At 50.5% G+C, this 13,284-nt stretch overlaps 2 protein-coding genes across 9 annotated transcripts in view; one reads left to right on the top strand and one right to left on the bottom strand.

The window, feature by feature from the left end:
• Nucleotides 1–910: 910 nt before the first annotated feature.
• Nucleotides 911–9,949, top strand: Dmap1 (DNA methyltransferase 1 associated protein 1). 3 transcript variants are annotated; one of them, XM_057783683.1, is made up of 11 exons: nt 911–987; nt 1,187–1,337; nt 1,841–1,932; nt 2,180–2,375; nt 7,711–7,869; nt 7,960–8,127; nt 8,360–8,545; nt 8,676–8,747; nt 9,032–9,104; nt 9,222–9,517; nt 9,736–9,949. In XM_057783683.1, exons 2-11 carry the CDS (start codon nt 1,233–1,235, stop codon nt 9,793–9,795), a joined length of 1,407 nt encoding a protein of 468 aa, XP_057639666.1. In that variant the 5' UTR covers nt 911–987; nt 1,187–1,232; the 3' UTR covers nt 9,796–9,949. The 3 variants fall into 3 exon arrangements, with proteins under 3 accessions (XP_057639666.1, XP_057639665.1, XP_057639667.1); XM_057783682.1 differs by having other exon boundaries at nt 924–1,083; XM_057783684.1 differs by having other exon boundaries at nt 929–987; nt 1,228–1,337.
• A 263-nt stretch (nt 9,950–10,212) lies between these two features.
• The window catches only part of Eri3 (ERI1 exoribonuclease family member 3), a 135,554-nt gene continuing 132,482 nt past the window's right edge, over nt 10,213–13,284 (bottom strand). For 2 of the 6 annotated variants that reach the window (XM_057783689.1, XM_057783690.1), the window contains one exon: nt 10,219–10,726. In XM_057783689.1, coding sequence (XP_057639672.1) covers nt 10,644–10,726 — 83 coding nt within the window. In that variant the 3' untranslated portion in view covers nt 10,219–10,643. Of the gene's footprint in view, nt 10,727–13,284 lie in introns of all 6 variants that reach the window. The other 4 variants (XM_057783688.1, XM_057783687.1, XM_057783686.1 and 1 more) reach the window with 4 other exon arrangements.

Genomic DNA, 13,284 nt, shown 5'->3' on the forward strand with positions numbered 1-13,284 from the left:
TGGAACTCACTCTGTAGACCAGGCTGGCTTTGAATTCAGAGATCTGCCTGCCTCTGCCTCCTAGGTGCTGGGATTAAAGGTGCACTTAGGAGTCTAAATTTTCAGTATCTTATGTGCTCTAAAAGTTAATTTATTCCAGGTGGTGGTAGCTCACACCGTTAATCCCAGCACTCCAGGAGGGAGAGGCAGGTGAGTTTGAGGCCAGCCTGGTCTATAGAGCAAGTTCCAGGACCTGGCTGTCCTGTCTTGAAAACCCAAAAAGAGTAAATCGTCTGATAATTGTTAAGGAAGTTGAAGTGCTACTACTTAGACTCCCTTGTCAAAACAAAACAAGGGCCTCAGGTTACTCCTAAATATTAACAAACTAAGTACATGTATGTGTGGGCTCAAAGAAAGAAACCGAGCAGGAAGAGGGAGGCAGAGAGGGAGAGAGAGACAGATGGAGAGACAGGAAGAGACAGATGCACGTTCACTCTCTTGGAAGCTGGAGAAGCAAGTTTAACTCTGCTCTGAAAGCTTAGCACGGCGGCATTGCCTGGTATACAGAAGCACGTAATAAGCAGAGGCAATTACCATTATTAATCCAATAAATTAAAAAAAAATAGTGTCTCAGACATTGTGCTAATGTTTTACATGGGTTATTGGTATTTCATTTAAGCAGGTACTGTTACAATTTCATTTTGTAAATGAAGTATTGTTTTGGAACAGTTGACTTTTCAATGTCTCTAAGCTTTTCTTTTCAGCCCAGGATACAACGGAGCAAGATAAGAGGTAAATGTTTCAGAAGCAAGCAAGGTACGGACTCAGCACTCGAGAGACTGCGCCCAGGGGCTTTCACCATGGGTTGCCAGCCGGCTCCTTTTTGTTCAAGCACAGACCGGAAGTGTTTCTGACGGTCGCGTTTCTACAACGCACAGCCGGAAGTTTCTGTCCGTGGGTTCGCCGAGCGAGATAAACTGAGAAGTGGGTTGCCGCTGGACTTCCCAGGTGTGGATCCCGGGGACTGGTGAGGCAGGGAGGACGGTGCGACCGTCAGGGACACCCGCGCGGGGAGGAGGAGAACACAGGCGGAACCCAGGCCTGGTTTGTACCTTTCTCCTCGCGGCCTGCCTCTTCACCCTGCCCCCACTTGGAGCTGCAGTGACAGGGGCCCCGCCCCCCTGACGGTCGCAAGGTTTTTCCGCAGGTACTGATCCTTGATCTCGGGGGTGCTCCCCCATCTCTCAGGCGTGATGGCTACGGGCGCGGATGTACGGGACATTCTAGAACTCGGTGGTCCAGAAGGAGATGCAGCTTCTGGGACCATCAGCAAGAAGGATATCATCAACCCGGACAAGGTAGTGGGGAGGGGGGAGAGGAGAGGAACTTAGGAGCGTTGAGTGGCGGCGGGTGAAAGTTTTGGCGGAGGAATGTGAAGGGGTGAGAGCAGGAGAGAGCTGGTGGAAGTGATAATTCCACCATCATCAAATGCACGATGGAAGAAGCGCTACCTTGGAACGAAAAGCATGCCATCCTCAATATAATGCAGGAGATAGGACTTTGGGAGGTGGTGGGGACCAAGAGAGTTAGAAACCTCCAAGGGATGAGAAGACCAAGAGAGTGTGACACTTGTAAGTTGTTGGGAAGAGAGACCAAGACATCGTGACATTCTTGAGGTGAGGGAAGGTTGAGATGAGTCGGGAGAGGGGTGTCTTGCTCAGACAGGGTACTGATAGCTCCTGTGCGTAGGTAACTATGACTTTAGTTCAGCATTGGTTTCTTCGGAGATTGTGCTGGGTAAAGGTTTTTCAGGTGAGGGTAGGTCTAGGGCATTGTTTCTTCCCTGTGGTTTTCTCTCCAGAAAAAGTCCAAGAAATCCTCGGAGACGCTGACTTTCAAGAGGCCCGAGGGCATGCATCGGGAGGTCTATGCTTTGCTTTACTCTGACAAGAAGCAAGTATTGGGATTCCAAGTCCCCTTTGCATGACCCTAGCCCAAATGGCATGTCCCTACTTCCCGGTTGTCTCTTCCAGGCCTTTCCACAGCTCTCATTCATTCCGAACCAGGGCTTCTGCAGGGCAGCTCAGTGTCTTGCTCCAGGACATGACTTCCTTTTTCAGGGGCGGTCGGAACTTCTTGGGCTTAGTGGTTCTTCACGCACCTGATTCTAACCTTTCACCTACCTACCCTCCACTGCCAGGGATGCACCCCCACTACTGCCCAGTGACACTGGTCAGGGGTATCGCACAGTGAAGGCTAAATTGGGATCCAAGAAGGTTCGGCCGTGGAAGTGGATGCCATTTACTAACCCAGCTCGAAAGGATGGCGCTATGTTTTTCCACTGGCGACGAGCAGCAGAGGAGGGCAAAGACTACCCTTTTGCCAGGTTCAATAAGGTGAGCTGCTAATACACACAAGACAAGCCCATCTGAGTCACTTGCATGAGTTTTCCAGTCTCCCAGGGTTGGCTGTCCAACGTGCTTAGTCTCAGCCATCATACCCACTCAGTCCTAGGTCAGGTGCCGTAGACTCTTCTGCCCATTGGATTCTTTCCTTCTCCGGATCTGCTGTGGATCTCAGTGGCTTCCCTGGGCCTTTCAAATGTTGCTCGTCTTCAGAGCTGTGTCCTAGGTGTTTTGCTCCGATGTATGTCTTCTGTGTTGTTCTTTTAGCCTGTAACGTCAGCTACTCTTCACAGGCTAATGGCCCCCTCCCAGAAGCTCTGTTTTACCAGCATCCCTTTCCGAGTGTCCCCCAGGTCGCTCACATCAGCTGTACCTTTGAACAGCACTCGTAATCCTTCCTCTATTCCCATACAGTCGCCTGTCTGACAAAGCTGAGGCTCATCCTGGGCTCAGCAGTCCTCATAGCTGTGACTAACAGGAGAAAAGAGGAGGGAGGAGAATGGTGCACATGCGCGGAAACGGGTGGAGTTCTTTCAGATAAGCACCGCCAATATGATAGAACTGGAATATGAATGGACAAGAAGTGAGATAAATGGTGCAGTTATAGGTGAGGGAGAGGCCTGCTTTTATTTATTTATTGATGTGCATACACATGCCAGCCTACGGAAGCTTTTTCCCTGCTTTTATCACATGGGCCCAAGGGATCAAACTCAGGTTGTCTGGTCTTCTGAGCCACCTTGCCAGCCCCAAGGCCTACCTTAGAGAGGCTGGTCAGGGAGGTCCTCTCTGGAAGGGTGGCATTTGAACTAGGCCTCATGATATGTCTCATCTGCTAATTCCGTTTCTATTACCAGTCACACCTCTGCTTGTGCTCGTCATCCTTTATGCTAGCACCGTAAACCAAGCTCAGTTTTTTTTTTTTTTTGACCTATATTATTGAGCCTTATTGAAAGTGGGGCCTTTTCCAGTCTCACCCAGCCAATGAGAGGAAGGGTTAGAGTAGGCTAGGATTGGATAGCCCATGGCTAAAGCACAGTACAGTGTGGTTCAGAACAGTCTAGAATTGGAGCTTAAAACCACAAGGGGCTCAAACTCAGACTCGTCCCAGCCCAGTGTATCTCACTGTACCTGGCCCCACTCCTGGGGGGCTTATAGGCTTTCTCAGACTGAGCACAGCTAAGTGTGACTCAATACCTCCACTCCAAATCAGTATCCTCCATCCCAGCATCGTTCTTAGCACCCTCAGGCTGGAGAAGCTGGAAAAGAGGTCTCCGAGGAAGGGCTGGATGAGACAGACTGGTGTGAAGACAAAAGGGCTCTTAGTCTTTACTGCTTCAGCATGTGAAGCCTAGACATTGAGAATAACAAGAAATCAAGCATCTATCCTTAAAAACTTCATGCTGTTGAGAGGTAGAAGAAGATGAGGACAAGTTTAGTCTGGTAGGAGATGAGCTATTGGGAGGGCTAGAAGGTTATGGGAGTTTTCTTGATGATGTCACTAGGTGGTGCAGTGATTTTTTTTTTCTCCCTTCATGCACATGGAACATGGTGAGGTTAAAAAAAAAAAATCACAGGAATGTAAGGGTCTAGAGGCTTCTGCATCTAGGCCTATGAGGCCCAGTGGTGGAAGGAGAGAACAGACCCCCAAATGCCAAATGTTGTCCTCTGACCTCCAAATACTGTCATCCCCACACACCTGAAATCAAAAATGTAATTTAAAAATGAAAAAGAAGCCAGGCAGTGGTGGTGTACGCCTTTAACCGCAACACTTGGGAGGCAGAGGTAGGAGGACCTCTGTGAGTTCATGGCCAGCCTGGTCTGGTCTACAAAACAAGTTCCAGGATAACCAAGGCTCTTACACAGAGATATCCTTTCTCAAAACACTAATAAAGGGGCTGGAGAGAAGATTCAGTGGTTAAGAGCATTGACTGCTCTCCCAGAGGACCCAGGTTCAATACTCAGCACCCACATGGCAGCTCACAACTGTCTGTAACGCCAGTTCCAGGAAACCTGACACCTATAGCAAAACACCAATGCACATAAAATAAATAATTAAAAACACCAGTAAATAAATAAATAAAAGATAAGAATTTTAAAGGTTCCTGCATATTGGATGCTCTGGGAATTTCCACATTGATAAAGCTTTATGTGGGGTGATGTAGGGGAGGTGTGGCACAATTGGTCAACAGTAACCATGCCAGGTGGCCCTTGGCAAGGAGGCCTAAGAACTTGGCCTTCGCCCTCATGTCTTTGAGGAGCCACCATGGATTTTAAGAGTCGTGTCAGGATTGGATGAGTTCTGGGCAGGTCTGGTTGATGACAACAAGGTAGAGAATGAAATCAGAGTTCAGTGGATTCAGGCTCTTCCTCTCCCGTGGCTCCTTTGAAGAGTCTCTCTCCCAGCGACTCTCCCTGCGCTCGCACTCAGGCCAGGGTCCAGGAGTCACTGATGTGACATCCTCCTTGGTCTTAACTTGTTACTTGGGCCTGCAGCTTGTGCTTCTCTGCTTTAGTTTGGGCTCACGGCTTCCCCTCCATCACTGCTGGAGCCGGCTTCAGACTCCTACTCTTTTTTCAGCCCAGTGTCTCCTCTGTTGCCAAATGGTCTTAGATACAAGAAACAGGACCATTTGAAAAATTATTTTATGTGTATGAGTGCAGTGCCTGTGGAGGCCAGAAGAGGGAGTTGGATCCACTGGAACTGTGTTGTAATAAGAGCGGCGGGGCTGCATCCCCGGTACCCAGCTGCCCGCATGGCTAACTTATGCCCCGAAATAATTACACGGAAACTGTATTCTTTTAAACACTGCTTGGCCCATTAGCTCTAGCCTCTTACTGGCTAGCTCTCATATCTAGATTAACCCATTTCTAATAATCTGTGTAACACCACAATCTGGTGGCTTACCAGGAGATCTTAAACCTGCGTCTGTGTCTGGTGGGCGAATCATGGCGACTCCCTGACTCAGCTTCTTTCTCCCAGCATTCTGTTCTGTTTACTCCACCCACCTAAGGGTTGGCCTATCAAATGGGCCTAGGCAGTTTCTTTATTAATTAACCAATGAAAGCAACAGACTAATACAAGACCCACCTCCATCAGAACTGGAATTATAAATGCTCATGAGTCACCATGTGAGCACTGGGCATGGAACCCAAGTCTAGAATGTTAGGACTTTTGATCTCTTTCAGCCTAGCTATATTGGATCTTGTCACCGTCCAGGTGGAGTCGAGGCTCCCAGAAGGGTGCATGCCCTGTAGCAGCTGGTTCTGCTGCCACATCAGACTCCAGCTCAGCCAGTTTCCCAGCGTGGTTCCTGAAGGCAGGCCCAGCACTAGGGTGTCTGTTTTGTTTGTTTGAACTCATGTTGTTCTTGTGTTGTCCCCTGTTCTCCTTCACTGGTTCACTTTTCCTTAACCTGAAGATTTAGCCTGGTAAGATGGTGCGCACCTGTAATCTCAGCACTTGGGAGGTGGAGGCAGGAGGATCAGGAGTTCAGTGTCATCCTCAGATACAAACTGAATTCAGGGCCAGCCACAAACAAACACTGCACAGGGATGGAGAGATGACTCAATGATTAGGAATATTTACTGCTCTTCCAGAGCACTGGAGTTTGGTTCCCAGGACCCAGAGTGGCTCATGGCCACCTCGAACTGCAGCTTCTTCTGAACATCCAGTGCTGCTTCAGGTTTCCGCAGACACATAAAAACAACAGCAAAGTAAATAAGAAATAAAGAGTAGGCCTGGCTGGGTGGTGGTGAGTTCAAGGCCAACCTGGTGTATATAGTGAGAACCAGGACAACCAGGACTACACAGAGAAACCCTGTCTAAAAGACAGACAAACAAAACAAAGGATTAGGCTTGATTTACCTCTGTTCTGAGCAGCTCTGTGCCCAGCTGTATCCAGGGTCACTTGTTTATATTTATCATCAGGTTCACCACATTGTACCCAAATTGTTTTTCTGTTCTATTCCCCTCCAGTTGGATTGCTGGCTTTGAGAGGTGTCCCCTGTGAGCACTGTTTCCATTTTTTTGTTATTGTTTTGTTTTGGGGGACAGGGTTTCTCTGTGTAGCTTTGGAGCCTGTCCTGGAACTCACCCTGTAGACCAGGTTGGCTTCGAATTCACAGAGATCCACCTGCCTCTGCTTCCCAAGTGCTGGGATTAAAGGCATGCGTCACCACCGCCTGGCCTGTTTCTATTCTTATTGTAGGTCAGTTGTGACAAGCCACACGGGTTGGCCCTATAAGTAGCATGGTGCGGGTCACATCTTGTTTGCAGATGGAGAATTGTTTGGAAGAGAACTGAAGGGTAGCCCAAGTAGGAAGGTGGTTTTGCTTCTCTGATGCAGGCCAGTCTAAGTGGGTTATGGCCATGGAGATGGAGGGGACTCTGCAGGTGAAGCCACAGATTGAGCAAAAAGTAGGAATGAAAAGATATTTCCATTGCCAGTTGTGTTGGTGCATGCCTGCAATCCAGTACTGGGGAGACTGAGGCTGGAGAACTGTTGTGAGCTAGAACCAGTCTGGCCTCCACAGAGAGTACTGGCCAGCCAAGACTACTTCCTAAGGCTGTGTCAACACAAAACAGAAACATAGACCATTACCAATCAACAACACACCCAGGGTTCTGGCGCTGGCTGTGTGGTTGAGGTCTGGACTGGAGATGTTTAAGAGGGATGACTGCAGTATTGAGCATGTTAAGGTGGGACATGTGTGACCTCTGGTAGGAAGTGTCCAAGAGCAACAGGAAAGAGCCTGGTGTATTTTTGAATTCAAAAGAAACTTCCTGATCCTTCCTGACTCCTTCCTTGCATCTGATCTATAGACCCAGCTTATGGTGATGCTGGTATATCTGAGAGAGAGACCTGGGACAGAAGGAGGAATATGGGCCAGGAGAGGAAGGGGCATTGGCAGTAGGATTTCCTAGAGATGCCCAACTTTGAAGTGTTCTGTGATCGGCAAGTCCCGCTATTACCACTGGGTGGCAGAAGTGCTTTAGACAAGTGGTGCATGGCCTAGAGGTGCTGGGCCTTTCTCTGTCTGATGGGTGTTTGACTCCACAATTGACCCTTGAGTGCCACAGAAGTACTTACAAGTCAGGCAGGAGCGTGTGGTCCATTCCCAAAGATGTTGTCTTGGAGTGAACCAGGCAGGCCACTGACCCAGAGCCTTCTAGGGAGAGGCCTCTGGCCAATCAGACTGGGTCTTTCCTTCCTACAGGCTGCCTCTACATAGGGGTTGGTAATAAACAAGAAGGGGTGTGGTCACATGGCCAGCCTGCTTGGACATATGACAAAGGAATGCGGTCCCTATGTCTTTGTGCCAGTAGACGGTGCAGGTGCCCGTGTACTCAGAGCAGGAGTACCAGCTCTACCTTCACGATGACGCATGGACTAAGGCAGAGACTGACCACCTCTTCGACCTCAGCCGCCGATTTGATCTGCGCTTTGTAGTTATCCATGACCGGTATGACCACCAGCAGTTCAAGGTGAGCCGGTATGCATTTGCTGAGTGCCCGCCCTCCTGCCATCCCTCCATGTGCTCCTCAGTGTTCATCCCCATGTGTTCTGATTCTCAGAAACGTTCTGTAGAAGATTTGAAAGAGAGGTACTACCATATTTGTGCCAAACTTGCCAATGTCAGGGCTGTGCCGGGCACAGATCTCAAAATACCAGTATTTGATGCTGGGCATGAGAGACGGCGGAAGGAACAGTTGGAGCGGCTTTATAACCGGACCCCAGAACAGGTTCATGACCTTTCCCAGTACCTGAAACCCTTTGCCTTCCCACCCTCCATGGCCTCAACTGTCACCTCTAGGCTCCTCCACCTTCAGCCCATTCCCATGGTTCCCCTGTTCTTCCTTCCCTGCCGTTTCCTCACCTCTGGTTCCCTCATAGATAACCTAGATCCTTCAGTTCCCTGGCTACCCTGCTTCCACACAGCTCCCATACATGCCAAAGCATTTCTTGGTTTTGCAGGTGGCAGAGGAAGAGTACCTGCTACAGGAGCTTCGTAAGATCGAGGCCCGGAAAAAAGAGCGGGAAAAACGCAGCCAAGACCTGCAGAAGCTGATTACAGCAGCAGACACCACCGCAGAGCAGCGGCGCACAGAACGCAAGGCCCCCAAGAAAAAGCTACCCCAGAAGAAGGAGGCTGAGAAGCCGGTATGGAGGCTGACCTCCATATGGAGGTTATCTGGCCCAACTCCAAGTGGGCATTCTGAGAGTACCCCGAGTCAGTGGGTCCCTGGGCCACTCCCTGTGACACCTTAGGCTCTCTAATTCTTCCCCCCAGGCTGTTCCTGAGACTGCAGGCATCAAGTTTCCAGATTTTAAGTCGGCAGGTGTCACACTGCGGAGCCAGCGCGTGAGTTACCTCCTTCAGTGTTTCCGTCCTGGGCTCCCAATGACCTAAGTGCTATAGCTGCCAAGGCTAAAGCAATGGGAGAGGGGGCTGTGAAAAGAGGTGACCTCGCTACAATCTCTTGACACGGCCAGGCCGAGATTGCCTTTACTATTCTCCACTTCTCAGCTTGTTCCATTTTAGCCATAGCTACTTGCAGAGGTTACCTATGAGCCTCACTGTTGAATCAATCCTCTTCTCCCTAAGCCTCATCAAGGGGTGTGGGACTTAGCTGACTGTCATTGCAGATGAAGCTGCCCAGCTCTGTGGGTCAGAAGAAGATCAAGGCGCTGGAACAGATGCTGCTAGAGCTTGGAGTGGGTGAGTGACTCCGAGCCTCATGGGATAGCTAGCTAGCTCCCTCTCCCGGGGGCTGTGCAAGGGAGGGCAGTTCATACTGCAGACCTTCAACCACAGTTGGCTTTGTCTTGCCTGCAGAGCTGAGCCCCACCCCCACAGAGGAGCTGGTGCATATGTTCAATGAGTTGCGGAGTGACCTGGTGTTACTCTACGAGCTCAAGCAGGCCTGTGCCAACTGTGAATATGAGCTACAGATGCTGCGACACCGGCATGAAGCCCTGGCTCGGGCAGGAGTGCTGGGAGGCCCTGCCACACCAGCAGTGGGACCAACCCCAGCCTCTGCTGAGCCAGCAGTGTCTGAATCTGGACTTGGCCTTGACCCCACCAAGGACACCATCATTGATGTAGTGGGTGCGCCCCTCACACCCAACTCGGTAAGAGCCTGGGCAGGTTGGGGGGGGGCATGCCTTGGCTCTGTAAGAGAATGCATGTATGTACAGCCTTCAAGAGAATGGTTGCCACTGTGAGGGGAGAGGCTGAGGACAGGAGTAGGTTTAGGTTAACTATTAGGCCTCTTCTCTGAGAATGACAGGCATTAAACCTTGAGTCACACCTCAGAGGCCACTAACCTCAGCACTTTTTGTCTCTTCAGCGGAAACGACGGGAATCTGCCTCCAGCTCATCTTCTGTGAAGAAAGCCAAGAAACCATGAAGGGGCCGCTAGGGTTGGGGGTATGGTGTAAACAGAGCTGTTACACTGACTGGCTGATTCTATTTCCTTACCTCCTCATATCCTTGGCTGGGGTGACAGGCTGATAGTCTGGTCACTACAATCAGTTCCTAAAGGCTTGCTTGCAGTGCCCACATTCAGGCCCTTCACCATTTTTCTGTTGCCTAGACTCCTCACCTGATACCTGTGTTTGTATTTAGATGGCCTTACACAGCAGGGACTCAGATAGCAGCAGTTTTGGCAGGTCCTTTCGCCTCCTGCTCCCAGTCTATGCATCCTCAATGAAGGCATCGAAGGTACTGCGGTGGCAGCGGCTCTGTATGGAGATGAAGCCTGGAGTGACAGCCTTGCACACAAGGATGGCTCCCGCACTAGGACCTTGTTTCCCCAACTTTTTATTCAGTGGCACGTTCACAGCAGGGATGGGGGTGGACACAAGGTGGGACCTGATCTGTCCTGGAGCCCTGGGGGCACCACACACCATGCACTATGGATGGGAGGGGGAACAGGGGGGACTCGGTGGCCCCAGCAGAAGCCTGTGTACCAGGGAGAAGGCAGTGAGTACCTGGGTTCCCCCTAGCCCAGGCCCATAACGGCAGGGGCTAATACTGGGCGGAGACTGAGGAGTGGGAGGGGGTGGGGCACAAAGTGTCTGCTCCAGAGGGGCCAAGCGGCCAAGCCCTCACCCAGGGCACAAGCCCATAGGGCAGCTGGGGGACACTCTGGGCGCAGAGCTGTGCCACTCTCCCTTTCCCCTCTGGTGAGGGAGAGGAGGATTCTGGTTTGGGCCAAGCAGCTACCCTGTCCTGCCCCATCCCGTCCTCTGCCAATCAGAATGGCTTTGATGTCTGCTTGAAGATGAAACCTCGGTAAGCCAATGTCTTCATGATGTTGGCAATGTTCTTGCAGTCATCTAGAGAGAAGAGAAGACATTTAGACAGGGCCAGACTCAGGAGCCAAGGGCTTAAGGAGGACAATTGGCTCTGGTGGCAACATTTCTAGCTTTGGGTTGGGCTTGGTGATACTGGGCCTACAGGAAGCCTGGACTCAATGCTTCTCAGTCCCATAATTCATGCTGGAAATTGGCCGCTGTGTCCTATCCCAGCCCCAGCGGTGATGTATGGGCGCCGTCGCAGTAAGAAAAAGGCAGAGTAAATGTGTAATTTCTCCCTTGACGGCCCCTGGCCGCTGGGCGATCCTTCTTGTTGCTGCCGCGTGGGGACGGCCTGTCCGCCACACTCCGTCTTCCCGCCACCCTCCTTGATGTCTCCATTTCATTACTGTGCGGCCATTCATCACACCCACGGCCAGGGTGACTTTGTGGCACTTGCATGTGGGGGGGACTGTGATCCAGGCCATACTCAACCAATGACAAGACACAAGACTTGGCATGGCTGTGCCAGAATCCTGGAAACACCTGTTCTGATCTCTGTCTCCATGTAGCTCCAGACAGGCTGGGAAGGCCCTGGTTCATGTGCTGTCAGCCCCACCAGACACCCACGAGTCAACCTACATCCTGCCTCTGTCCCAGGAGGCTGGCTGCTGGCCACCTTTTGGGATCTTGTATCTGCTCAAACACCAGGTTAAACAGCCTTTATGTGTCGGACCCTACCAGTTTTCTGGTACTGGCCTCTGAAAAACTCCATGCTGTTAGCTAATGTGGTAGCCTGGAGGCTATAGGGACTCTAGGGACTTGGCCAGGACAGGACTTGCTCCATTTCTAGATACACGAAGGAGCTTGGCCTAAAAAACACTGGTTCTCAAGCTCTCGGTCATGACCCCTCTGGGGTCACATATCAGATACCCTGCATATCAGATATTTACATTATGATTCATAACAGCAAAATTACTATGAAAATAACTATGAAGTAGCAACTTAATAATTTTATGATTGGGGTCACCACAACATGAGGAATTGTACTAAAGGGTTGCAGTGTTAGGAAGGTTGAGAACCCCTGCAACACAGGAAGTCTCGTATAGAAACCACCCATCTACCTATTACGTTGTTCAGCCTCCTAGAGCAGTCTCCTTTGATTTCTCTCCCTCCGTTCCTGAGCCATGGTCATAGCTATGGCCTCAGCCACTCCCCTATCCTCATTAGATGGTTGCCGTGTGCACAAGTACCATACACCGATGGCATCAAATGAGGGTGCTGGTGAGGTCAGGAGCCTCTGTTTGCCCTCACCCAAAACTGCAGCCTGGGGGACCCCTGTACCCTCTGAGCTAAACGTCTCATTAATCAAGGGCCGAGGGCAGGCCAATCAGATGAGATCCTGTCTTAGAAGAATTCAATATGTATATACCTGCAGTGGACAGAAGTGTGGAGGTGATACCCTGTTTCCCTAGGGACTCAGGAAGCCAAGAGGGCTGATCTGCTCCGAGGCAGAATGGGGAGAAGACAGATGGGTGGGTAGTGGCGGCCATGGCAACTCCAGACATGACCCATCCCCGTGGTTTATGGGCCGGACACGCGCCCTGCTCAGCTGAGGCCCTGTCATTTGTCTCCCTTAGCGAGTACGCCAGTACTGTGGGGGTAGGGGGTAGAGGGAGGGGTTATGACATGAGAAGCTAGGCAGTTGACGGGAAGAGGAAAGAAGGGACCTGGAGAGTTATGGTGAGGCCAGATGCCGTGAGCATTGGTGAGAGTTGGGGGAACCTGGGATAGAGGCATATTCTTCCCAAACAAACCCAGCCCTGCCAGAGTACCTCAAATCTTTCCTGTCTTCAGCACTCTGGAGACCATGGCCGCTGTGCATATTAAGAATAAGTCCCCTCGTTATCAGCAATTACCCAGCGGCCACACACCTCATTTCTTCTAGCAGAAAAGAAAATTAGTTTTCTATTGACTTCATCTGGCTCCTCCCTCATTGCTGGACAAATCACTCAATCTGCCTCCCCTGGCCCAAGTAAATGTCCTAGCCTAGCCCCCCAGGCCACCAGTGAGCAAATGCTGATTTACCTGTCCTGGGAGGTGGCTGCATATCTCAGTCATTCTTGACCTCTCCCCATGCCATGCACCCAAATCATGAGTTCTGGATGCTCCTGAAGGCCGCCCTCCCCAACCAGGACTTCTCTCCAGTCCCACCATAAACTCAAATGCTCCAAACAGTTCTTTCCAGATAAACAGATAAAACACCCCAAACACTGGATATTCTCCCCAAGTTTCCTCTTCCTCCTCAAGCATCCTCAAATCAGCAAACAGCACTGTATGCAGTCCACTCAAAACTCCCGCTGGCCAGATTTCACTAGGTATGAAACCTGTGGATTTGGTTTCCTTATGCTGTAATCCAGTGGTTTGCAACTTGTGGGTCTTGACCAACAGAAAACATATTTCTGATGATATTAGGAAATGAGACATTGCTCAGTAGCAAAATAGCAATAAAAATAATTTTATGACTGGGGTGTCACTACAACATGAGGAACTGTATTAAAGAGTCGCAGCATTAGGAAGGTTGAGGACACTGCTAATCA

This window comes from Chionomys nivalis, chromosome 11, assembly GCF_950005125.1.
Source record: "Chionomys nivalis chromosome 11, mChiNiv1.1, whole genome shotgun sequence".
Classification (NCBI taxonomy): Eukaryota; Metazoa; Chordata; class Mammalia; order Rodentia; family Cricetidae; genus Chionomys; species Chionomys nivalis.

Coding starts and splice junctions, on each gene's coding strand:
- Dmap1 (XM_057783683.1), top strand. CDS start 1,233: ATGGCTACGGGCGCGGATGTACGGGACATTCTAGAACTCGGTGGTCCA. Junction 7,870..7,959: donor ATGACCACCAGCAGTTCAAG/GTGAGCCGGTAT, acceptor TCTGATTCTCAG/AAACGTTCTGTAGAAGATTT. Junction 8,546..8,675: donor AGAAGGAGGCTGAGAAGCCG/GTATGGAGGCTG, acceptor TCTTCCCCCCAG/GCTGTTCCTGAGACTGCAGG.